This window comes from Cephus cinctus, unplaced genomic scaffold, assembly GCF_000341935.2.
Source record: "Cephus cinctus unplaced genomic scaffold, Ccin1 Ccin1_scaffold1588, whole genome shotgun sequence".
Classification (NCBI taxonomy): Eukaryota; Metazoa; Arthropoda; class Insecta; order Hymenoptera; family Cephidae; genus Cephus; species Cephus cinctus.
The window spans coordinates 110,470-133,940 of record NW_014333893.1 but is presented as its reverse complement, the minus strand read 5'-3'; the positions used below and the strand labels follow the sequence as shown (position 1 = coordinate 133,940).

The 23,471-nt window shown below is 43.9% G+C and overlaps 2 protein-coding genes across 5 annotated transcripts in view; both read left to right on the top strand.

Moving 5' to 3' along the window:
* The window catches only part of LOC107273398 (titin homolog), a 56,168-nt gene extending 33,620 nt beyond the window's left edge, over window positions 1–22,548 (top strand). The window contains exons 27-49 of the mRNA XM_025090757.1: window positions 10–280; window positions 387–623; window positions 741–873; window positions 7,649–7,817; window positions 9,371–9,416; window positions 9,512–9,644; window positions 9,724–9,880; window positions 10,379–10,507; window positions 10,593–10,928; window positions 11,276–11,595; window positions 11,676–11,802; window positions 11,889–12,089; window positions 12,196–12,365; window positions 12,455–13,894; window positions 16,537–16,699; window positions 18,403–18,699; window positions 18,786–19,086; window positions 19,152–19,293; window positions 19,382–19,581; window positions 19,652–19,804; window positions 19,880–20,003; window positions 20,238–21,456; window positions 21,637–22,548. Of these exons, the coding sequence (XP_024946525.1) occupies window positions 10–280; window positions 387–623; window positions 741–873; window positions 7,649–7,817; window positions 9,371–9,416; window positions 9,512–9,644; window positions 9,724–9,880; window positions 10,379–10,507; window positions 10,593–10,928; window positions 11,276–11,595; window positions 11,676–11,802; window positions 11,889–12,089; window positions 12,196–12,365; window positions 12,455–13,894; window positions 16,537–16,699; window positions 18,403–18,699; window positions 18,786–19,086; window positions 19,152–19,293; window positions 19,382–19,581; window positions 19,652–19,804; window positions 19,880–20,003; window positions 20,238–21,456; window positions 21,637–21,839 (6,671 nt within the window). The 3' untranslated portion in view covers window positions 21,840–22,548. The remainder of the gene's footprint in view (window positions 1–9; window positions 281–386; window positions 624–740; window positions 874–7,648; window positions 7,818–9,370; window positions 9,417–9,511; window positions 9,645–9,723; window positions 9,881–10,378; window positions 10,508–10,592; window positions 10,929–11,275; window positions 11,596–11,675; window positions 11,803–11,888; window positions 12,090–12,195; window positions 12,366–12,454; window positions 13,895–16,536; window positions 16,700–18,402; window positions 18,700–18,785; window positions 19,087–19,151; window positions 19,294–19,381; window positions 19,582–19,651; window positions 19,805–19,879; window positions 20,004–20,237; window positions 21,457–21,636) is intronic.
* A 112-nt stretch (window positions 22,549–22,660) lies between these two features.
* The window catches only part of LOC107273434 (hyphal wall protein 2), a 3,216-nt gene continuing 2,405 nt past the window's right edge, over window positions 22,661–23,471 (top strand). For 2 of the 4 annotated variants that reach the window (XM_015751616.2, XM_015751617.2), the window contains exons 1-2: window positions 22,661–23,271; window positions 23,353–23,407. Coding sequence is in view for 2 of the 4 variants with exons in the window: in XM_015751615.2 (XP_015607101.1) it covers window positions 23,257–23,271; window positions 23,353–23,405 (68 nt within the window). In the remaining 2 variants the exon portion in view is untranslated. The remainder of the gene's footprint in view (window positions 23,272–23,352; window positions 23,408–23,471) is intronic. The other 2 variants (XM_015751615.2, XM_025090756.1) reach the window with 2 other exon arrangements.

Genomic DNA, 23,471 nt, shown 5'->3' with positions numbered 1-23,471 from the left:
TCACCTCAGCCTCCCACGTGTTCTGGGACGACGAGTCCCAGTTCCACACACTCGAGATAACGCATTCCACTCTGGAGGACTCGGGATGCTACATGGCCACTGCCAGGAACACAAACGGATCTGTCTCCTGCCGCTGCATCCTGGTCGTGGACAAAGGGATCCGAGCTTACATCGCTCCCGAGTTCCTCTGCGGACTGGACGCCGTCTATTCCGTAAAAGTAAACGGAGAACTTCGCATGACGGCGCAGGTCGAGGCCTATCCCACAGTCGGGGTGGTCTGGTAAGTCTGACTGCCAAAGTCAAAAAGAGCGAACCGTGCCAAATCGTGAATTTCCTAATATGGCGCTAATCGCCAAATGCCAGTATTAACTATTGTCTTGGACCAGGCACAGAGACGGCATCCGGCTTCGTCCAAGCAGACGCGCAGTCATGACTCTGAATCACGACGGAACAGTGGAACTGTCATTGGCCAACGTGACTCCAAGAGACGCTGGGGTCTACAGCTGCACAGCGACCAATGAGGTCGGCAGAACTGAAACCTCTACGAAGGTCATGGTTCTAGGAACTTTCGAGGAGGTTCGCGGAGTAGCCGCCTTGCCTCAAGTTATCGCTCCGGACATACCGTGAGTGGACGTTAAAGTTGATTATTTGCGACCTCAAGTATTTGCCGCGTCAGGCCTTAAATGTGTAAAGTGAAAAAAATGAACTGATTTTGAAAAAAAAAAAATTGTCATTCGTAGATACTCAAAGGAACCGCTTTTCGTAACGAAGCCCTTATCTACCGAAGCCATCGAAGGCGACACGGTAATCATCCTGTGCGAGGTCGTCGGCGACCCGAAACCTGAGGTCGTCTGGCTTCGAGATTTCCTCAGGGTAAGTCCCGTTTTCAGTGTTAACGTTTCTGCGGGATATAAAAAGTAATTGAGCAAGGTCCTGCGGCTGGTGGTAAATATCTGTAAGACAAGACAACGCAGAACACTAGGCCTGTCCCAGATTTCACCAATCTCTGTGGATCGGCTGGACCATCGAGTGATCTGACTGTACACGCAACAAATTTGACTACCAGTGTTCTTGCTTAATCACTCATCGATACGTAATCTACTTTTACGTTCGATTAATTCGACCTGACTAAATATTATCTTCGACATCGTTCCGAATGAGAGACGTGAAAACCTTCGGGCTATGACGGATCGATTCTCGTAGATATTTTTATTGGCACTGTGGTATCTGGTTGTGCCAAATATTTTGCAAATGGTATAAATTTTTACTATATGAATTTTGAGGTCCTCGATCATTTTTGTTTTTTATAGCCGCGCCATTATTTTGCATTTTAAAAATCGACTCAGGTCGCGAACTGTCATGGCGGCCGGATTACCCAAAAAAGATATGAATCTGAAAGAGATTTAAATTTGATTGATTCTCTTCGCCCTATCCGTCGGCCCTGACCTCATGAAAATTTGCAGGGAAGCATATGGCAGGTCTGCGCTTGTGAAGAGCAAAGCGATTAGAGGAATAGAAAGTTGTGAAGAGCGAAGAGGGGAAGTGAAGATCAAATGTAAAAAATAAAGCAGAACTGAGATAGCTGAGAAATGTGTTTTGCTGCTTTGGCACAAGAATGATCCCAGTCGGATAAAAGGGACATGACAAATGATTCGGTATACGAGTCACCGTACGCATATCCTGTTGCGTGTGCCGTGTGATCTCTAGAAAAGAAATTGGTGTTGAACTACCAGAGAAAACTTGTGCAAATTGATTTTGTTCATCTTTCGCGTGGCAATTTTGCCGACCATTGTAAACTCGCAGTGGCGTGTCTATTTGCAGGGTCGGCCTTGGAACATCGTATTAGCCATGTTAAACTGTGTAATAAGAATTAACGCGTGTTCGAATGAGATTTCGCAATATTCATTTAAATGGCGTTCACGTATGGTGTTCTGCGCGCGTACGTGCGCGAGTACGTGTGCGCCAAATAAAAGATGAGAAAAAGCATACGGTGCCATTGGTAGGAACGGGGGAGGTGAGAGGGTAGAGGCGAGGTCAGAGGTCAACGTTTCTTAATAAAATTGTGCAACCGGAGAGAATCGAAGGCGCCACTTAAATAATTTGATGGGACGAAAATTGAAACTTTTTTCGCACTGCAGAAAAAAATCGAATAAAATGTCCTGATGAATCGCCTGAGTAAATTCATACGCTGGCCTCTTATACGGTCATATAGAAGTCCTGTCCATATCAAGCGTAACGTGTCGCAGAAATTGTAGGTAAAAAAAAAATGTATGCGGAGATGAAAATAGAGAAAAAAATTGGCATACTGCAGAGAAATCGCAATAGTCGTCTTGCACGCGCGAATGGTCACTTGGCAAGAATGAGATAGTAATTATAAAAAAAAACTCCTGAATAGGTAAGGAGACTTTATCGAATGTCTCGGAGGGTCGTAGGTCAAGGAAGTTGAAAAGGTTGAATAGGATCGGCGCATCGTCCGATCGTCCATCCAAATGACATAATCTCCTGCAAAATGACGTGTCCCTAGCGTGGCCGCATGTGGGTCAAGGTATCGTGAAAAGAAATGACATACATTATGCCCGTATTTGGGCAAGCATTATGTGGGAGAAATGATGGCGGTGTGTTGGCTGCTTTAAAAGGTTCTCCCAGGACAGGATGCACGGGTTGGTTACTACCAGATAAGATACATACCAAACGACCGCGAACCGTACGAGAATCCCGACTCGAGTTCCACCAACGAAAATGGTCATTTCGAAAGGCGCCTTACGAAAGCGCGATACCGAGAACTGGGGACTCGGTCGTCCATTTTCAGATTTTCATCGGCGCGGGCGGCACTCTGAGTCCAGACGACAATACGAAGTCGTTGGGTAAATGTAAAGTGGGGAACCACGTGGCAGACACGTGTTTCCGATTCTTACCTGTACGATTCTTCAGTCAACGTAGGAATCACGGATGAAATCCGTGACTTTCGAACGAATAGGTCGTCGATAATGCATCAAATGGCAGAATGGCTAATTGACATTTCAAGTGTCATGGCGGATCGTTCATTCCATTCTCGAATTTTCCAGGAGCCGTCAGACTAATCGGTCATTGTTACGCACTCGTGTTGAGCTACCTATTCGAATCACGTATCACTTTGCGTCAGTGATCGCCGTAGGATTGATTATTTTCGTGCACACGCCCGTGAAAGAAAGGAAAGCACGCGGATGTGCTTTTCAGTCTCGGACGTCGTTCGATTCGACTATGTCGACGGCGTGTGTACACTCCTTGTCAAAAAGTTCTCGTTGCGACGCCAAAGACCCTCCCCACTTCTCCCACTGTATCACTCGGTCTCTCTCAGTTAGGCTGAAGCTCCGTCGCACGTTGTGTACGGAGTGCGTCCTCTCGTAGTTCCCTCGTGCCCTGGTGCGCGCTGCTTCGTTCATCGGGGGGTCGGCAAGGGATCGTCGAGGAATCGGTCGAACGCTGTGCAGCAAAACAGTCGGCGGTCGTGCGATGCGTGGCATCTACGCTCGGGCGTTCCCTCGCACTCCAATTATTCGATTCTGTTTGTATTATCGCGACAATAATTACACGGGGATTATTCAATTTTTAAGAAACCTCTAATATTTCACTTTGACAATTGCTTAAGCGTAACGAATTTACGCTTCGAATTTTCAAGCTCCCGGTATCCTTCCAGTGAATGTGAATCGCGGTAACAGCTTCGTATCGCGAGGACGGAGAAACTAGGGAAATTACGTATTTACAAAAAGGATTTGTCTATTGAAAAGGCCCTCGAGATAAAGACAGCAGAAGAGAAAATTACCCAAGAATTTTCCAACTTGCCAGAGACATTTCGTAAGTTTTTATTTACCTTTGCTAATTCATTCCCTTATGAATATCCCACGTCTCACATTTCATAAATCCAATACGAAACTCAGTCACGTGACATTTTCAAATCGTATTCCATGTCCCCAGATGAGTGCGTGACAGTCTAACCCTAATTTGAAGCAAAGACCCGACTTATAGCAAAACGGATACATTGACAGTACGTATTTGGCGACAGATAGACTCTGCAGTCGAGACGCGTGCACGATCCAGGTAAAAAAGGAAGTTGGCCGGCGCAACGTTTTCAGCCAACGAGAAAACGAGAGAACTGACATTAGCGGCGAAAACTCGCTCAAACGACTTATCGCGTGCCGTATCGGGTTTGTTGCTTCTGACTCATGCCGTGCGAATATGTTAACCTCCGAATAGCCGTCCTATGCTTACCGAATCCAGACAGTTTTCAGTGATCGAGAAAACCGTTAATTTTCAAACAGTCTCATTTCGTAACGAGCACTCGTTATCGGGATAATCAAAAAAACAAAATAAAAGAAGTGCTCTGTTTCAGCCGAGAAAGTCGAAAGCAAATACGATCGTTCCATTTGATCCTCGCTTATCCATTATAATTAATAATATCAACTAGATCTTTAGTGAGCTCGTCTTTTAATATCCTTCTCATTAAGATCTGTCGCGAGTATCTCGTTCCGTACGACGTTGCTGCGTGGGAGTGATATATACATCTGAATCAAAACACTGCGTGAGGTCGTTACATTTACTCCTCAGTAGCTGGACCAGTTGCGCCAAGTGTTTTCTTGTATCTTTATTAGGATTCCTTACTCCCATTTTATTTTCCCGTCGAAGAAAGTGTCTGGCGAGTCCTTACGGTGACCTCAGGACTGCCCCCCAGGGGGGGCGGACGGCGTTCAGGGGCTGAACCACATGCTGCGTCACAGCATGCTGAAATGTTTCGAATCGTTCAGATGCACGGGAAGTAGGGTGCGAAAGAGATATAAAAAATGAAAATGAACATTCGAAATCGATCGATCACCTGCCGGATCTTAAGAAAGAGTTCTTCGAGGTGTCTTATAATGCTGTTATCTGTACGGCCAGCAAAGAGGATTATTATTTGGTAGCGTGACGGCGTAAAACGAGGCTGGAGCCAGACTCTCCCATAAAAGGAATGTTTATTCTTCGGCAAGACGCGTTGGGTAATAAATTCATCGATAGCTAAGCCACTTTGACTTCGTTTTGTCGATAGAGTCGTAGGCCTGTACCTTTCTGTTTCAATCTCCAGGAATCGTGACCTACCCGTACGTTTCTCTGATTGTAAATTCTGTGATGTGGCTGTACGTAGAATTTTTTTGAAGAAGGATCAACATCCAGTAACGTTTTCCGAACGTCTTTCCAATCACGTAACGAAGGTCGTACACGTGAGAAGATCAGGTTATTCGTAATATTTTTGTTCGACCCCTTATTCAAATAAAAAAAAATATTCTCAACTTTTTCCGTGTATTCGTCAAAATTGTGATATGCATACGAAATTTCGTGTGAATAAGTCTCTTTATTATTTTTCGAGAATATGTGAAATTCAGCTGTGCGATTTAAATTTTTATTTCATTGTCAGACATTTTTTCAGTACGAGCCAATGCACTTGCGTAATTATTGACTGTTGTTCTGCACTGTTCTCGACGGGGATCCAACGGTCCGGTTGTTTAGCCATTCGGTATACATTTTTTCAGCTTGCCGCGACGCGTCCCGACGGCCGGGACGCAACTGTACAGAGAAAGGAGACTGCGGATATTCAGAAGTCAGAAATGGAGAGACTGCCACGGGACAGTATTAAAATACCATCGAGGCAGTGCTATCGTCTATACTTTTTTGATAGACGTACTATTGACAAACCACTGGACATTTCAAGATGACGTTTTTTTTTTTACCTCAAACAACTAAAAAATTCAAGTGCGATACTTCACGTCAATTTTTTTTCCTGACAAGAGTCTCCGAGTTCGCAAACACTTTTTGGTATGCAACAGATACTTTGTTGATCATACCTGAAAAAAACGTTGATGCATAAACTTATTAAAAGACGTTAAAAAAAGATAAAAATAGCCCTTATCAATGTTAATGGCAATACTAAAAATAGTATTAACGAAGAAAAATCCAAGTGTGCCAAAGTCATGCAGGCAGTCTACGGTCAGACCGAAGTAGCCGGAGGACCTTGCCCGAAGTCACCCTGGGCGTCCCGACGCCGTAGCGCCGGGTGCTTAAAAGTCGACATAACAGCCACTAATCAAGCACGTAAAACAGAGACAAGAATTTAGTTTTACTCCTTTTCTTCGTACACGGTAAAGATTCAGTGTCGTAAATCGCAAAGGCGTCTCCATTTGACGTCGATGGGTAGCCCATAAAAAAAAAAATAAGACCATAAAAACCGGCGGTAGCTTTAATTACAAGTGGAACATGATCATTACACGCTCCGTAACGGGAGGTTAAAATTTGCAAGATTGCAAACAACTATTCCCGGCCGTTTACACGTAATCCAACGTGAAGTCGCGCACTGGAGTCTTCGGACGAGATTTTAAGTTCCCGTCGGACGGTCAAAGAAAAATAAGAGAACAAAAGTTCCAGCCGTCATTACCGAACGAGACTGTCAAACCAATGTCCTCAATCTTGGTTCCGGTCAAGTTGTGTACAATCTATAGATATATGGACGTACGTCGATGTCTCGCTGGAACCGAACACTCACCGTTCCTGACGGTTTCGCACATGCCCCAGCTAAAGCTACACGGGACCAAGACCAGCGCCCGGCTACACCTTGACATCATTAGGGTAGCCATTTGCCATTCGGGAATAATAGAAAGAAAGGCCTCTCTGGCGATCGACGTTACGAGGAAAAATAGCGATACACACGGCGGCCATAGCGGACAGGCCAACCAAACCAATATGGTCAACTTTCGCTCCGTATATGGGCGAGATCATGGAGAAGGCATCTTATCCCGGCACTATCGGCCTAGGGGTACGCACTACGCACACAGGAGCACCGTACGATCACCGAAAACGCGAAAGAAGAAAAAAAACGAAAATTGAATAAAAAAAGGTGAAGAGTTGCGCGTGAAATTCTCTACCCGTTACGTGATGACGGGTTAAGAAATTTTAGAGCCAAATACGATTCCATAAGCGTAGACATTGGAAATCCTTAAAAATAATTGGAAACTGTATATATATAATTTTTTTCAAAATTTTGGAAAATTCATAATGACCGATCCAAATGGTTGATCAACGTTGGGTCCTGACCCGAAGATGCTGCGATCCTGAGGAAGATGGTCGATCCGATGACCATAAGTTTAATTGGCATGGAACTCACGTCCGAAAAGCTATTTATAGAGCTGACAAAATTTCCTCCCTATATGGACCGAGTTTTGATCGAAGCGCCAGAAGAATCATCGCGGCATCCGGATTCTATCTGGGTTTCGGTCATACGATCCCAACTGCGTCCGAGATGCGCGGGGATAGAAATAAACCGAAAAAAACATGGAGGCACCATTCGAGCTCTTTTTTACGAAAGAAGCCGCCTCTATTTACCACTCGACTTTCAGCGATCAGCAATTGCAAGAGTCTGTCTCGCGTTACGTCAACGTTGGCGGAAACAGGATCTTCGCGATAGATAATGGACCAAAATGACTTGATCGGCCACAGCACGCGACCTAAGCATTAAAAGGCCTATATTCGTGTAGCGATATTGAAATTTTGAAAAAAAAAAAAATTTTTCAAACTCCTACAATGAAATCTTAATTTTTTCAATATCTCACCCAGATCACTCTCTGATAAAAAATGTTCTCTGTTTCAGCCCGATTACTACAGGGACGCTCCGCATTTTCGTAGAATCGGCGCGGGACCTCAGTACCGATTGGAAATCCCATACGCGAAGCTCGACTTCACAGGAACGTATTCCGTAATCGCAAGGAATTGCCATGGGGAGACAAAGGCCATAATTTCCCTGCAGATCTACGCGAAAGGTAAAGGAGTCTCGTATGAAGAGGCTCGTAAGAGGACAAAAGGATAAAAGCCAAGTAGCCAAGTAGCAAAGAGTACGCGGGTTCGGATCGATGGATCGATCGATAGATAACAGATGATCGATACGTAGAACGAATAAGAGCGCAGTAAGGACGTCACTCTCGCTTTAACGAGAGCCGCGTAGGCGGTTCGTTTGTGTCGGACATTCTGAACAGAAGCGATTATCTCCCATGGCGATCACCTACGATCGTAAAGTGATCCACGGCGGGATCGATCTACGCAGCCCGAAGGATAATGAACGTGCCACACTGATAATTGACCACCGCTCCCAGACGTTTTGCCCTATTATGCAAATTGCAGCTGCCATTAGGCCTTGTACAGATTATTTGCCTAGAATTCTCGGTAGGATCGTCCGATCATTTTTCTTCTCTCCGTTTACCCACCGTCCAATCTGCTTGCGAGCAAAGTGCGCCAGTACAGCGACCGAGTCCCCTTTGAATGACATCCATCGAGGGATACCCTTTTCCGGTCGAAGATTTTACCCGAGGGACCGATACCGGTAGGATCGATAAAAATAAATAAATGAAAAGCCAGTCGAGACTCCGTAGGAACCTGGAGAGTCAGTAGAGTCGCAGGAGAACGAATCAATTGGTGAGGATCGATTAGTCATCGCCTACGGGTAGACGATTGGCATTCCCGATGCAGCTCACGCGCGCAGCAGCCACGCGACCTCCTGGCGAAATACGCCTTTTAATCACTGACAAGCCAAGATCGATATTGATCCTCCGACTATGGCGACGTCTCAATACGGATTGGTTCCTTGATCCTCTCGATTTAAATTCATCCATCGAGACTGAACATCCGGGGGTCCCATGGCGACGAGCGTCATCGCTGCGTCCATTAGAATCAGACTGTGCCAATATGGTAGCGTTCGCGCAAACGCGGATATGGTTTACGTAGCTATTCACATTTTCCACTTGGTGTCCGCATATGGAGAATCCCCGGAGCAATGCGAACACCTGAACGGATACTCCAGATCCAATTTTGTCCCAGCCTCCTTACCAGTACCGATCGATCCGCAGGTTACGTCGCTTGCTCATAGACTCAACTTCGCTGAACCGATCGGGACGTATGGGCGTTTATCCCTGTATTAATTGGTTTGTCGGAGGATTTGTCAAAACCCGGAAGTGGACAAGTTCAGGATTAATAAAATTAATGGTTGGGCTAATTTGGCCAATTATGCAATTTCCTTCGACCTTCCTCGGTGGAGATAGCTTAACGATCCTCTGAAGTCGCTGCCACGCGATCGCTCGCGGGTTTCCTCCGTTCGATTTCTTCGTCCCCGTGTTCCGAATGTAATGACTATTAGTGATCGTGATCAATATGTCAGGCGATAGTTGGAACAGACTTGGACTGACTTTTATTACCGTCCCATGCACTTACCTTGGAGCGTGCTGATCTATGGATCGCTCCGCGAATGGGCGTTCCGTGTCGCCCCTATAGCCAATCGTGAGAGACTGTCGAACCCGAACGTCAACTTCGTCCTCTGTTTCAGGTCAGGGAAAAGAGGACAGCATGGAGCAGACCTCTGTGAAGCATGGGTTGGTATTTCGTTTTAAAAGATCATATTCGGTCTATCCGGTTTGACTTGGCTCGTTACTAATCAACGTTACCGATCTTTCTTTTGGTCCTATAGAAAGGTCCTGACCTTACCGATCATCAAGCGAGAGTTGCGAGATCTCAGATGCTGCGACGGAGATGCTGTAACACTGGAGTGTAAAGTGCACGCTACGCCAGTGCCGGATATTCGCTGGGAACGAAGTGGCAGGGTACGAATCGAGCGATCCGTTCTTATTACCGATCGGTAAAGGATCAATAAAATTTTTAACGATTCAATTTCATTTATAGTTGCTACCGCTGGGAGGCGACTTTACTACCGATTTCGATGGAGAAACTGCTCGGTTGAGTATTCAACACGTTTACCCCGAAGACGAGGGTGAATACACATGCGTCGCCTATAACGATCTTGGAAAGGCCTTCACCTCGGCGTGTCTGGTGGTCGATGGTAAATAGATGCGATTTACATCACAAGAAAGTCCTATATGCTAATACGTGTAATCAATTAGCGTAATACGTGCTAACGAGGGACGTTTTTGAGTATCCATTTTTTATGTTAAAAAATATATACCGATTATTGGATAATTTAAAGAATGTTGAGGTAAACAAGAAAAATTATTCGACCGTTCTCGCATACGTCAACACGACTCTGGCAACTTTCAGCCGGTTTCGTTCAGCCGTCGATCGTTTACATAGGCACGAGCGTAACGTAACGCGACTGTAAACGGGAAGCGTGTAAATGCAAATGGAGCGTGATGGAATGTAAATAGCTCACGGCCTCCTGAACCACTCGACCAGTTTCGCTGCGATCTCAGAGTTCGATCGACTAAACCAGATCGGTCAACAGCGAATGGCCTTCGAGGGTCCGAAGCTCAAAGCTTCTCGCATTGAAAACGCCAAGTCCTGCTTGGAATTTCATAATAATCTTTGTCATTAATATTTACAGTGCCCGAAGAGAAGGAGAACGTGCTGAGTCAACAGTTGAGCAGACCCGTAGGACTTTTGTCTGCAGGTTCAACGCCGAGATCGACTCCTAGATCAACTCCGATAAGGAGTCTCTCGCCGTCGGTAGCCAGTAAGTTTTGTTATTGAAAAATTTTTTAGAAAATGATTTTTCCAAATTTCAAGAAAAATTTTTTAATTTTTCATGCCTCTTTCAGAGGGACGTGAATTCAAGACTCCGCTACAAGGCTCCGGCCTGAAGCGTCTGAAGGTGACGGCTCCAAAGTTCTACGCGGTTCCGCACAATCGCGTCGCCGAAGAAGGTGAAACTGTGCGATTCCAATGTGCAGTCGCTGGGCATCCGACGCCTTGGGTCACGTGGGATAAGAATGGAATTGTCGTTACGCCTAGTGCTAGGATATCCATAAAGGAAAGGGACGACATTCGGGTGTTGGAAATAGCTGAGGTCACGCCTGAGGATGCTGGTCTGTATAGGGTCACTCTGGAGAACGATGTGGGAAGAATAGAGGCCACTGCCAGACTTGAGATTATCGGTAGGTTTTGTTTTTTTTTAAATATTGTGATTCAACGAGAATAGTGTTTAAGTAGTACCGTCGGTGCCGAGCACTGAAATATTTCTATCGCCACAGCGACTAGTCGCAACTTGTGAATGCAACTTCAGTCGATGATGAAAAAGCAGAGTTATCACTAGTATAACTTGTGCGCACTGTGCGTCTTACCATATCTTAATGTGAGAAAGCTTTTATGGCTACTGTTTAATCGCTCCTCGTAAAAGGCCACTTGACGTGTGATTGGACGAGGATTCAATTAACGGCTGTGTCTACTCAATTTTTAATTAACCAGTACTCCCATCTGATTCTCCCGGGGCTCCCTGTTTAAGGTCGTCATGGCTCTGTCACTCGTGGCATTAGAACGAGAAGCGCCTCGCCCAGGACTTACCCAACGTTTGGTAGGAGTCTTCTGGGTTCTGCAGCCAGGGTCAATGGCCGGCTTCAACTTCAGTGCGATATCAGAGGTACGCCAAGTCCCACTCCGGCTTGGTACAGGAATGGAAAACCTTTGGAGCGCTCGGAAAGGATCAAGAAATATTTTGACGGCAGAACTGCAAAAATCGAAATTCTTAAGGTCAAGGATACCGATGCTGGAGAGTACACTTGCGAAGCCACCAATGTTCTTGGTTCGACCACAAATAGTTGCCAGGTCAGTTGTCATTGACAAGTGGTATATAGATAATTATAAAATTTATTTTAATTATATTTAATCATTAATTTGTAAAACAGGTCGTTGTACTTGAACCTGATGATCCGTCAACGGTCGATCGGGATCCTCCTCAATTTTTAGAGGAGCTTCCTTCCGAGTCTATCGTCATGGAAGGACACTCATATGAACTTCAAGTCAGACTTGCCGGTATTTAATTATTTATAATTTTGCACTGTTTGCAATATGAGAATTTATAACGGCACTGATCAATCTTTTGGTCTTAATAATTCAAGGGACTCCGCCGTTCGCCATCACCTGGCTGAGGGATGGTCGGGAGGTTCCTGATAGCGATTATTATCGTTACGTTGTCTATGGAGATGGCGGAATGGCTCTCAGGTTGGCTGATGTTTATCCCCAGGATGCCGGGGAGTATACGTGTCTCGTGAGAAATAAATTTGGCAAGGCTTCTTGCAAAGGACTGTTCGCCGTTCAAGGTATGACAGTCTTTAGAAAGCCTGAGGAATCTTGGGAATTATCTTAGAGACGCCTAATAAAGCGAAGCTAATGCTTAAATACGTGATCGCTGTGTCCTTTGCATAGATTACAAAGGCGCGCCGAAAATGGCTCTTCAATTCACAAAGACACCGGTGTCCGTAATCGCGTTGAAAGGCAGCACTGCGTGCTTCTGCGCGAGAGTTCAGAGTGGCAGACCAGCGGAATTCAAATGGACGATCAACGGAAAGGACGCCAAGATGATATCGAGATGCAAGGTATCTTGATATTTATTTATTATTATTTACGGAATATAATAGAAATCCTGTCTGCGTGTATCAAGTTACCTGATAATTTCTCTTGGTAGATTGAAAAAGATGGAACCACCAGTATTCTGAGGATACGTGGAGTCTCCTCCAGAGATTCCGGAGAGATCCGTTGCACAGCTTTCGCAGCTGGTGGACGTGGACCAATCGTCAGTTCCACGGCGGAGCTCAGGATCGATTCCCGATCATCGAACGTATCATCGCCATCTTCGGAAGAGTCGACTTCCCCTATTGCGGAAATGGTGCGGCTCTCTCCGGAATCAGATAACAAAAAGAGTTTCTCGAACAAAAGCGTATCTCCTACGCCCGGGAAAGGTCGGCCATCGACCTTGAATGTTTCAAAGGATCCATCGAAATTCTCAAGGATCCCAAGTAGATGCGGCAGTCCTGCCAAGGGATCGACTGAAGGTCTTCAACCGAAGAAAGAATATTCTGTCAAGCCCATGAGTTCCCTTCCAAAAAGTCTTGCAGGCCGAAGTCCCATTACGCAACGACGCAATAAGCCAGACCCGGAAACCACCAAACCCGCTACAAAGAATTTACTAAATTTCACAAGAAATGGCAGCTTGAGGAGAAAAGAGGGTTCGACGAAAGTTCGAATTCCGCAATCCGCCGCGGCCGTTCCTCTCTCGCCGTGTTTGGAGCGCCATACAAGAGCATCCAGTCTGAGGCGCGTAAACTCGCTGGAGAAACCCGGAGATTTGGGCAATCGCTTTGCAAAATTGCGGCTGTCGGAAAGAGTGAAGAAATCGAGCAGCGAGAGAGCAAAGGCAAAGGCCGACACGATCAATCAATCCAGCTCAAAGAAATTCGTTAAGAAAATTGAGGTCACACAGAGGATCTTATCTCCGGAAAGGACGATTGGCGTCCCAGTTATCGAGTTGCCTAACGTTATTGTACCGGAGATGAGGGAACACTTCTCACCCGATAGATCAATCGTGTCGCTCGACGGAAATGAAAGAGACGTTGACGTCAAAAACGATCAATCCTTGGTGACTACCGATGACAAGGTCAACGGCTGCACGATCGAAGTCATTCTATCATCAGCCAACGACAACGTTCAGAAGGTCCTGCAGAAGTTCAAGAACGAACTGGGCAGTAGAGAAAATCTTCGTAGAAGAGTCAGCGACGCTAATCCTGAAGAATCGGAAAATGAAGAGAGTCAGACCAAGAGTAGAAAATCATCCCAGAGTAATTCAGTCGTCACCAAGACCAGCTCTACCTCAAGATCATCGAGAAACGAACTCAGCCAAGATGATTCTCCAGCCATCAAATGCTTGAGGACCTTGGAGAGATCTCCGTCGCCACCGGAAGAGATCAAAAAGAGGCTGGCTGAAGTGAGGAGGCCAAGTCTAGAAAAATTCGCAGCTGCTCAAGTCCTGAAGGCACCTGCCGACATTACTGCTTTGCGCGGAGCACGGGTTGTCCTGCGAGCCACTTACAAAGGTCATCCGGAGCCTAGGGTCAGGTGGCTTCGGGCGGTAAGTCATCCTTTCTCTATTTTGAATATGAAAAGGTGGGCGGATTTTTCGATATACACTCTCATGCGCCTGTCTCTCCTTCAGACAGACATTCTTGAGAAGGTTGCTCAAAAACCTCCTCGAATACCTGAGACTGATCTGTCAGTCGTGACGATGATTTACAAGGTTACTCCTTATAACCGATCCCACTGGATTCTATACACGAGCTATACCTAGTCGTGCGCGTGTCTCTTTAAACGGGAGAACAAAGGAACTGGAATTCGCTTACTGACGTAAATGGATGAATTTATCCTTTGTGCGATAGATCACGTGCCCTGATCGTATAGATCGTATAGATCGTATAGATCGAGTGCAATTCCAAGTCCAATTTACTCAAACCCACAAACGTACATAATGTATGAGCTCCGATCGATCTTGCGATCGGTATCACCGATCTGAGTAAATCGATCGACCGATCGCCCATTAAAGTGACAGATCGATACAACCGATTTAGTACATCGACCGTCCAAGATAATTAATGGCTTCTCTTTGATTCGGAAGAGTTCGCAATTGTCGTCAATTAGTAAGAGTCAAACGATCTTTCATATACAAGTTTATTCGACTTATTCTAATCGATCTTCAAGATCGATATAATATTACATATGTCACGCTTGACTCTCTTGACTTTCTCAGAACTTCATTGTCATTAGTAACAATTGACGCTGTCACAATGGACTCTCTTCGTCAATGTCAACTTTATTATCGTATTCGAATTGGTAGAATTTTTTTCTCTTTCGATTGCGTCAAAACGATTGACAAAAACGAAAGAAAATATTATTCGTATATTTCATTAATCTCATTAATGATTAAATTAATCGTCATACGTAACGTCACTCTTCTTCATGAAAGGGTCTCCCTGTTTGCTACCGCATAGAGGCCTCACTATTTTTCCATTGCACAATTCACTGGCACACGACCCATTCAATTTTCTGACTAATGGATCCATCCATTTCCCATGAGTCACTGCTCCGAGGATCGGCTTCGCCGATCAGCTCGCTCGCGCACGATCGCTTCTGAAAGAGTCAAAGATTCTCCTCGCATTCCTCGACCGAAATTACGTCCGACGGCGTAAACTACTATATTTACATACCGAAAACGAGGATATCGAATCGCTTACAAGGAAATATTCAGACTACCATTTCTGGCTACCATTCATTACCGTCGCCCACGGCTGGAAGGATTCTTTGACCTTTGTATTGTTCTCGCTTCTTTTGGCATTGTCGTTACGCAATCCCGTCCGACACCTTCCCCGAGATAAATATCGTCTACATAAATAATACCATGTCGTAGATACCCACACGAAGTGACTTACGGTAGTCGAGATTAACATAAAAATTGTGCCAACGTAGAGAACCAATTTTGCTCTGATATATGTAATTCTAGAATTATAAAATATGTAGGGCAACAGCATACTTGTTATAAATAAATTCGATGTGGCCAACATTGTAATGACGTTAACCATGCCGTTGCTTTTCTGCTGAATATTCATTGTTCCCCTTGTTATGATCAAGATGAAACAGCCTGGCGATCTGGCTACGTGGCAATCAAAGGAATGGCCAGACAAAATATTTTCTCAAACACGTGTTTGATAACAAACTGAGGAAAGGTTGCGTCAACTGACGCAGCAGACGATTTAATCGTTTAAAAGTAATGGACAGTCAGACCTGGAATTATGTATATTAATACTATAACGTAACCCTAACGTACCGTATCCTTACAGTTTTTTTTTTAATACCAAAAAAATCATTTTCGACAGTTTTTACATGGCTGGACCTTGGTACGCACAACGACTCATGGATACACTTGTAAATTCAACGTTGACTTTCATTCGACGAAAATCCACAAATTATTTCTGGAATGCTTTAAGAATATGATTATTGAAAGACAACAGTATCTTTGGAGGCGAATCGTACCAATATAAATTCTACAGTCTACAGTCTTCCCATTGTGTACCGTTATTTTTTCGTAAAGGCAATCCACGCCACTTACGTTAACGAACCAACTCCTCGTTCACCAGACTGCGTTCTTTCACTTTTCCAATAACAAGACGCCAGTCGAATGGTCGTTTCGAACAATCCGTGATGTTCCGCTTTTTGGTCACGCTTAGAATTTTTCTGTAAACGAATAAATTCGAACGATCAGGATACAAAGAGATCGAAGAAGAAATTCCCTGAAACGACCTTGCAGGAATTTGCGGAGGCTACGCGAACGTGCCCATGCACCGTGTCACTTATTGTTTAAAGTAAATCTTACGCAATTACCAAGTTGCTCGGTGTGTTGCGAACAATAACAAGTCTTCGGTTACCGAGAATCAGTCCAGCCCCCAGCCAGACGTCTAGTTTCGTTAACGCTATAGGTCCAACACTGTTATTGTCTATTGCCGTCGTGCAGCGCCACTCGTTACGTCGGTTGATATTCAAACCAAAGCGTCACAAAATCGCCCGAAGCAGAAATCATTAGGGTCTGATTTCTTCGACTCTGTTTATCTTCAAAATGCAATTATACGATTGGTTGATCGTGCAGTTAAACTGAGTTTGAATATAGAAAATAACAGTGTTAGTAGAATCGTGCCTGAGTAAAGGGAGAACCGTTCGGCGTTTCAGGGCCGAGAGTTGACAGCCGACGACAAAATTGGAATAACCAGCGGCGGAGGAGTGTCCTGTCTAACTTTAGACAGCATAACGGCCGATCACGCTGGAAAATACGCAGTCTCCCTAGAGAATGCTTTGGGAAGGGATTGCAGATACGCCAGTGTAGCAGTCGAAGGTAAGTGCCGTAATTATCCTTTCTCCAGAAGGATCTAACAATCGTTTCATGAAATACAACTTAACCCCATATACATACATCCGTTAACGTGAATCTTCCCTATCCTAACTTGACGTTAGACGACCATCAGTTCTTTGACTTGCGTTATGCGAAATTCCACAAGACATACAAAGCATACGTGTACACGTTATCTACATAAATAACTTGTTGAATGATAAAAATTTAACGATAAGGATTCTCAATTTTCTACCATCGCTCGAAGATAAGACAACCAGGTTACTTTTAACGTGTCATCATCAGTGCCATGAATTTAAAATCCTCATTGGATTTGTTCACTTCAAACTTCATTTGTACATCACGAGTCTAACCGTTCCTCAGTACGAAACTGTAGTCAGATAATTCAAAATGTAAGTAAGATTCGTAATAACATAAGACTGGAAGACAATAGGGATACCGGTTAACCTAGAACCTTGTACTTGGTTTCGAAGCGGTGTCATCCTCCTTGAGCATTGTGTTAGAGAAACGAAGGTGCGTGCGCGGTCCAGTTCTCGCACGACAGACGATCGCAATGACTGCGATGACATAATCAGTTTCGCCTGTCTAAGCAGACGTTTCTTTGGACGCCGGAGACCCCGGAGACACATGTGTCGCGAGCGTCGCGGCGAACAGTCGGTTCACGTATTACGCGTCGGGTGAAAAAAAAGCCTAGCATTTCGATTCAATTGTCGATTTATCGAAACGATTGACGGTTTATTCAAAAAATAATCGACGTCTAATTTTTTTGGCAATGTTGCCGCCACGCGTTGTTTTACCACTGTACGACTGACAATTTCAGTGATAATTAAAACCGTTACGGTCTATACGTGTCTGGTTATTAATTTGTAAAACTTTTCACGTTACTCTTATATAACAGTGCTTCTTTTAGTCTCGTAACAAGGAGACTATGCAATTGTTGAGAATAACAGGCGAGTTCATTGGAAACGTTTCGAACTCTCGGAATTGAGGAATCTCCGAGGAAGACTTTCGCGAAGGTTGTGAATCATCGTGTGTATAATGACGTGCGAACACGAGGCTTGTAAGTTTTAGCGAAACGCACATAAATATGTATATATAATCACTGCGAGACTATCGATCGGATAACGTGTAACGGTACAAAAATTGTATGGAAAATGCGCAACGAGCACTCTTCCGCTTTTAAATATTACTTTATTACTTAATCGTCGATTATATGTTCTCGGTGAGATATGCTATTTGTTCTGACGTAGCAACTGAAAAAATGTCAATTGAGCCAAAAACCACAGTGTTTCACAATCGATACAATTTAAATATGAACAGCTGCCTCGTACCGATTTAAATAGGCTTGTTGGTTTTATGAAAAAATGCGAGACGTACATACCCGCGTTGGCAGGTATCGACACATGTATGTACAGTAGCGAATATTTTCATTCGTAAGATAGCATGTACCGTCAACGAGCAATAATGAACTTTCCGTTCATAGTGTAGTAAAGTCAATTTACAAAAGTATTTTTAAGGACCATTTTGACTCCCTGCTGTATCTACATACTAGGACCGAGCTATTTGACCTTTTTTAACCAATCATACGATCAAACGTAATTCGTGGGTTAATCGAAATACGATTTTTTTTTTTCTAAATTTAAATATAAAAATTTATACATTTACAACGTGCATTGAAATCATTTCAGGTCCGCCGGATCCTCCTGCAGGAAATCCCACAGTGACTTCCGGTATTGGTACTGCTACAGTGACCTGGAGGTCACCACCCTACGACGGAGGCTGCATGGTCACCGGATACTCCGTTGAGATGCGTCGCGCCGAAGAGGAGACCTGGACAGTCGTCGCCGAGGCTTGTCATTCCTTGAGTCACACTATCGACGGGCTACTTCCGGAAGAGAGATACAGCTTCCGGATCAGAGCTGAGAATATTCATGGAGCCAGCGATCCTGGCGCAGAGTCCAATCTTGTTACGATTCTCGAAGATGGTACTTTGAATTGGGATTTTTGGGTTTTCTTGAAATTTTATATGATTCGGATGACGCTCAATGGGTGGGATCACTTTGTTTTGCAGTTGATCAATTCAAACCTGCATTCGAACCGCGTGAAGTTTCTTTGGAGGATGGATCGCTGTTCAAGGAACGCTACGATGTCCTGGAGGAACTCGGGAAGGGTCGTTATGGAATCGTGAGGAAGGTCACGGAACACTCGACGGGACAGCATCTGGCAGCCAAGTTCATCAGGACTATCAAGCTCAAGGATCGCCAACAAGTTTACGAGGAAATCAGAATAATGAATTTACTTAGGCATCCGAAGTTGCTGCAACTTGCCGCGGCATTCGAAGGTCCCAGAGAAATCGTCATGGTGATGGAATAGTAAGTAGAAAAAAAAAATGTATTGCTTATTTTCAATGTAATAATGTATACTTTTGCTTTCTCAGTATATCCGGGGGTGAACTTTTCACAAGGGTTGTCGCTGACGATTTCACCCTTACCGAGAGGGACAGTATATTGTTCATGAAGCAAATCTGCGAAGGAGTAGAATATATGCATGAGAACAAAGTCGTCCATCTTGACCTGAAGGTGACTAAATTTTTTTCTTTTTTTTTCATTATATCAATGCCTGTTTTAACTGTCTGAACGATTTACAAAAAAAAAATGCTATTTGTAGCCCGAGAATATAATGTGTCACACGAGAACGTCGCATCAGATAAAACTGATTGACTTCGGTTTAGCCCAAACGCTCAGACCGGACACACCGATTCGCGTGCTTTTCGGGACTCCGGAATTCATTCCGCCGGAAATCATAAATTATGAACCAATCGGCACCGAGTCGGATATGTGGAGCGTTGGTGTGATCTGTTACGTTCTGTAAGTACCGGTTTATCGTTTATCTATCGCACCGATCGTAAGATTAAATAAATATAATTTTGTCACTTAGACTGACTGGTCTCTCGCCTTTTATGGGTGACAATGACGCCGAGACGTTCGCTAATATAACACGAGCCGACTATGATTTCGATGACGAGGCCTTCGACGCCATTTCTCAAGACGCCAAGGACTTCATCAGTGCGTTACTCGAGAAACGAAAGGAGTAAGTGGACGTCTGGATGATATCTGATAATAATTGAGAATGCGATGACTAATGATCTTCTTGATGTAATTCCAGACTACGCATGTCAGCTAGTGATTGCTTGAAGCATCCCTGGATGGCGCAGCATACAGAAAACATGAGCAGCGTTGCTCTTCCGACGGAGAAACTAAAGAAATTCATCATTCGAAGAAAGTGGCAGGTACGTAATTCATTTTTATGTAGTTCGAAGGACGTTTTAGTTCGTTTCCGAGTGTAATAAACCAGAGCCGACGTTTTGTCAAGACACGAAATTGTCCAGGTTAAGAGTGAGACGTTGCCTAATTAATAATTTATAATTTTTGCCAATTGCAATTTGATGCTCGAAATGTGATTTGCATGATTTGTCCTAATTCCAGCACGGTATTGCGTGTGTGCTCTCGTTTGTTTCAAATAGAAAACAGGAAATGCCATTCGAGCTCTGGGGAGGATGGCGAACCTATCGGCCAATAGCAGAAGGACAAGCTCTATAACGGATTCGCCACCCTCAACCCCACCCACAAGTTTACCTCCGTTGGATATTATTAATCAGGACAATATCCCTGCCGAAGTATCAACTGTCAAGGAAAGTCACTCTGAGACTGAACCGGAAGGGAACAAGAAAGTGTTTGAAGAGATCAGAGTTGAAGTAATGAAAACGGAAGTGGAATCGTTTGAAAATGATGAGAATCTCAGGAGTAACGATACTGAGGAATTTACGGAAGAGAATGAGATATGTAAAAATGGGAAAGTGTTCATCGAGGAGAAGGAAGTATCGGTCAATGGAGACGTTGAGGATGAAGAAGCGAAAAAAATTAAACTATCGTTTGGTAACTGTCGCCTTAGTAAAAAATCGATTTTCCTCGACAATGCGGAAATATCAGAAAATAATCTGAAGCATGACTCTCTCGATTCACCAGAAACGCACGAACATGAGGTTGCAGAAAATTTAGAGAAAGTTTCCGAAAAATCTCACGAGGCTGTAGGCAACGATTCTGAATCATTGGAAACCGAGGACATAGCTGTTAAAGAAACTAACTCTGAGGATTCCGGTTTGTCAGTGACCCATCCCAGACTGAGCAAATCCTCAGAGATCATATCCGAAAATCGTTCCAAAGAGTACCTGGACGTGAACATAGAATTCTGCAATTTGAGTAAATCCGAACCCGAGGATATTTACTTGTCGAACAACGACCTGGTGGAAGTGACGTCATGCACCGAAACTAACATCGAGGAGATTTATCCTTCGAGCGTAACTGAACCGGAAGACGAGGAACCCTCCAGGAGGAGCACCAGCGAAATCATCACCACGACCATCATCGAGGAAGTCAATTTCAATGGCTTCAAGGATCCTAGTCTGAAAAGGACAAGAGTCTGCAGTGAACGAAGTGACTCCGGAATAAGCGACTGTTCCATCACGACCCCTTACTCCCAAGGTGGTGAACTCTCCAGTATGACCATCACCGAGGAAGACGTCGAAGGACATCCCGGAAAGGAGGATTTACTGAAATCGGCATTCGGCGTCAAACTTCGACCCACCAGGACCTCGCTCGAGTCTAACAAACCGCAATTTGATCGTGCTAACCCGAACGAGGCCAAATCGACTTCAGGATCCTTGAGGATAACAAAGACACAAAGTAGCATTTGAAAATGATTTTAATGTCTAAAGCTTTGCATGATACTAACAGCAGTTCCATGATACTAACAGCAGTCTCATGACACGTAATAATACTAGTTCCCATATCACGATTAATTACAGACTAAATTGTGTTTGACGAACAATAGCTAATCATAGTTTTATTTGCTTTTTTTTATAGCCGATGAAAGTAAGAGCCCAGGGCTGAGCAAAGGAAGATTTGTCCAAACCGGAAGTGTCAGTCGGACCGCCAAGATGTTCGAGAGAGAAGAGATTTCACCAATCAAAGAAATTCCGACTTCCGTTCCCCGCGTGACGCCAACTGTGCCCGGAAAGCCCCACAGCGAGAGAATTCAAAAAGCCTTCGCTTTTTGGAACAAGTGAATTAATTACAGCGATGTCACACGTACAGGTCTATCTCGCAATTCGTTAATGCGAATCCGAGAATAGATCAATTATCCGCGCACCGGACATTAGTTAAGTCTACTAATCATTCGTACGAGAAAACATTAGCCGCTAGCCTATTTATATAATCAATCGATTAGCCTTTTATCGTTACTAATCGTCCGCTCGTAACGCACAATGAAGCAAAAATAAAGGGAAAACGTGTATAAGTGAGGAAATCGTGGGGAAAAAAAAAAATAAAAAAAAAAAGCAAGATATTTTTTTTGGTTATCCAAAGACTTTTTCGAAAGATTTTAATCTCTCGCGACTTTATTGTAAATAGAAAATGTTATTTCGTGAATCCTAGAAGTCATAATGCTACAGTAATACTGATATTTTGCTTAGTGACAGGAAGATTTTACTCTACATATACATACATATATATATATATATAGCACTATACGATATAGAATATTTTAATATATACAGCAGCATCTACCAACGCGTACCGATACCCTTACTCCACTCCTCTTCCGTAATATATAATTTGTGAATCTTGCGATTGTCCAGGCAATAATCTTTTATTCAGGCGGATACACGACGGCGCGGGTTACAGGAAGGAATAATGATTTATTGGACGTAACATAAGGTTTTTACCATGTGACATAATTCGTGCATGTAAGAAATAAAAAGTATCAATTTTATTGAAGGAAATTTCAGTTCTGATCTTCGTTGCTTGTTATTTCACAACAATCGATTGTTGCAATCAAGTACCAGAATGAAATGAGAAGGCAAGCGCTCGCAGACAGTAGAAGAGGCACAGAAGAGAAGAATTTGTCACTGAAAACCGCATAAAATCTAACCGATTACACAGCGGTAAGATAAGAATGAGTTGAACGGACCTTGGAGAAAATACTGATTTCTTATTTGGCATCAGAAAGATACGTATTTTCAGATCCATTTCGCAATGTCAATACCATGCGAAGTGTCACGTTTAACCGAATCTCCAAGATCAGAATTGTAATTACGAACGTATACAAGACTCTGATCTGATTGAATCCCTATGAAAAGCTGACGTAGCTGGAAGAATCTAATGAAAGACAATAATCGGTCACCAAGTAAACTGTAATACCGGCAGAGGAGCCCCTATCTAATTGAAAATTATTATAGTTCGGTCACGCTTCGACTTGTGCCGCGATTATAAATTCACTTACAATGTCCGCTGCTCTAGTCGCGGGTCCAACAACAAAGAAATCGAAAGCATAAAATCGATGATATTCCACCGAGCCGATCGAGCATAACGACACCTCGAGCGCAACTGGAAAAGGCTTATAAAGGGAAACACGTTTTGCTTCATGAGTTTAGTTATTCGTTACTCGCCTCGGACACTGGCTCTACGCTACATTCGACAGGAGGAATGTCTCTGATTTGGGTGAGTCTAATGTTTTGTCAAAAATTAAATTTTTAATAAGAAAAAAATCCCGTTTGACAAACTCACCGCTTACTTCGACAGAGATGCGTATTGCTGGCTTCGATACTGTTGAGCGCAGCCAGTATTGATTTTCACGGTAAGTTGCGTTCAGAGGTTTTACTTTGTCTTCGGAAAAAAAAAAAAAAAAAAAAAAAAAAAAA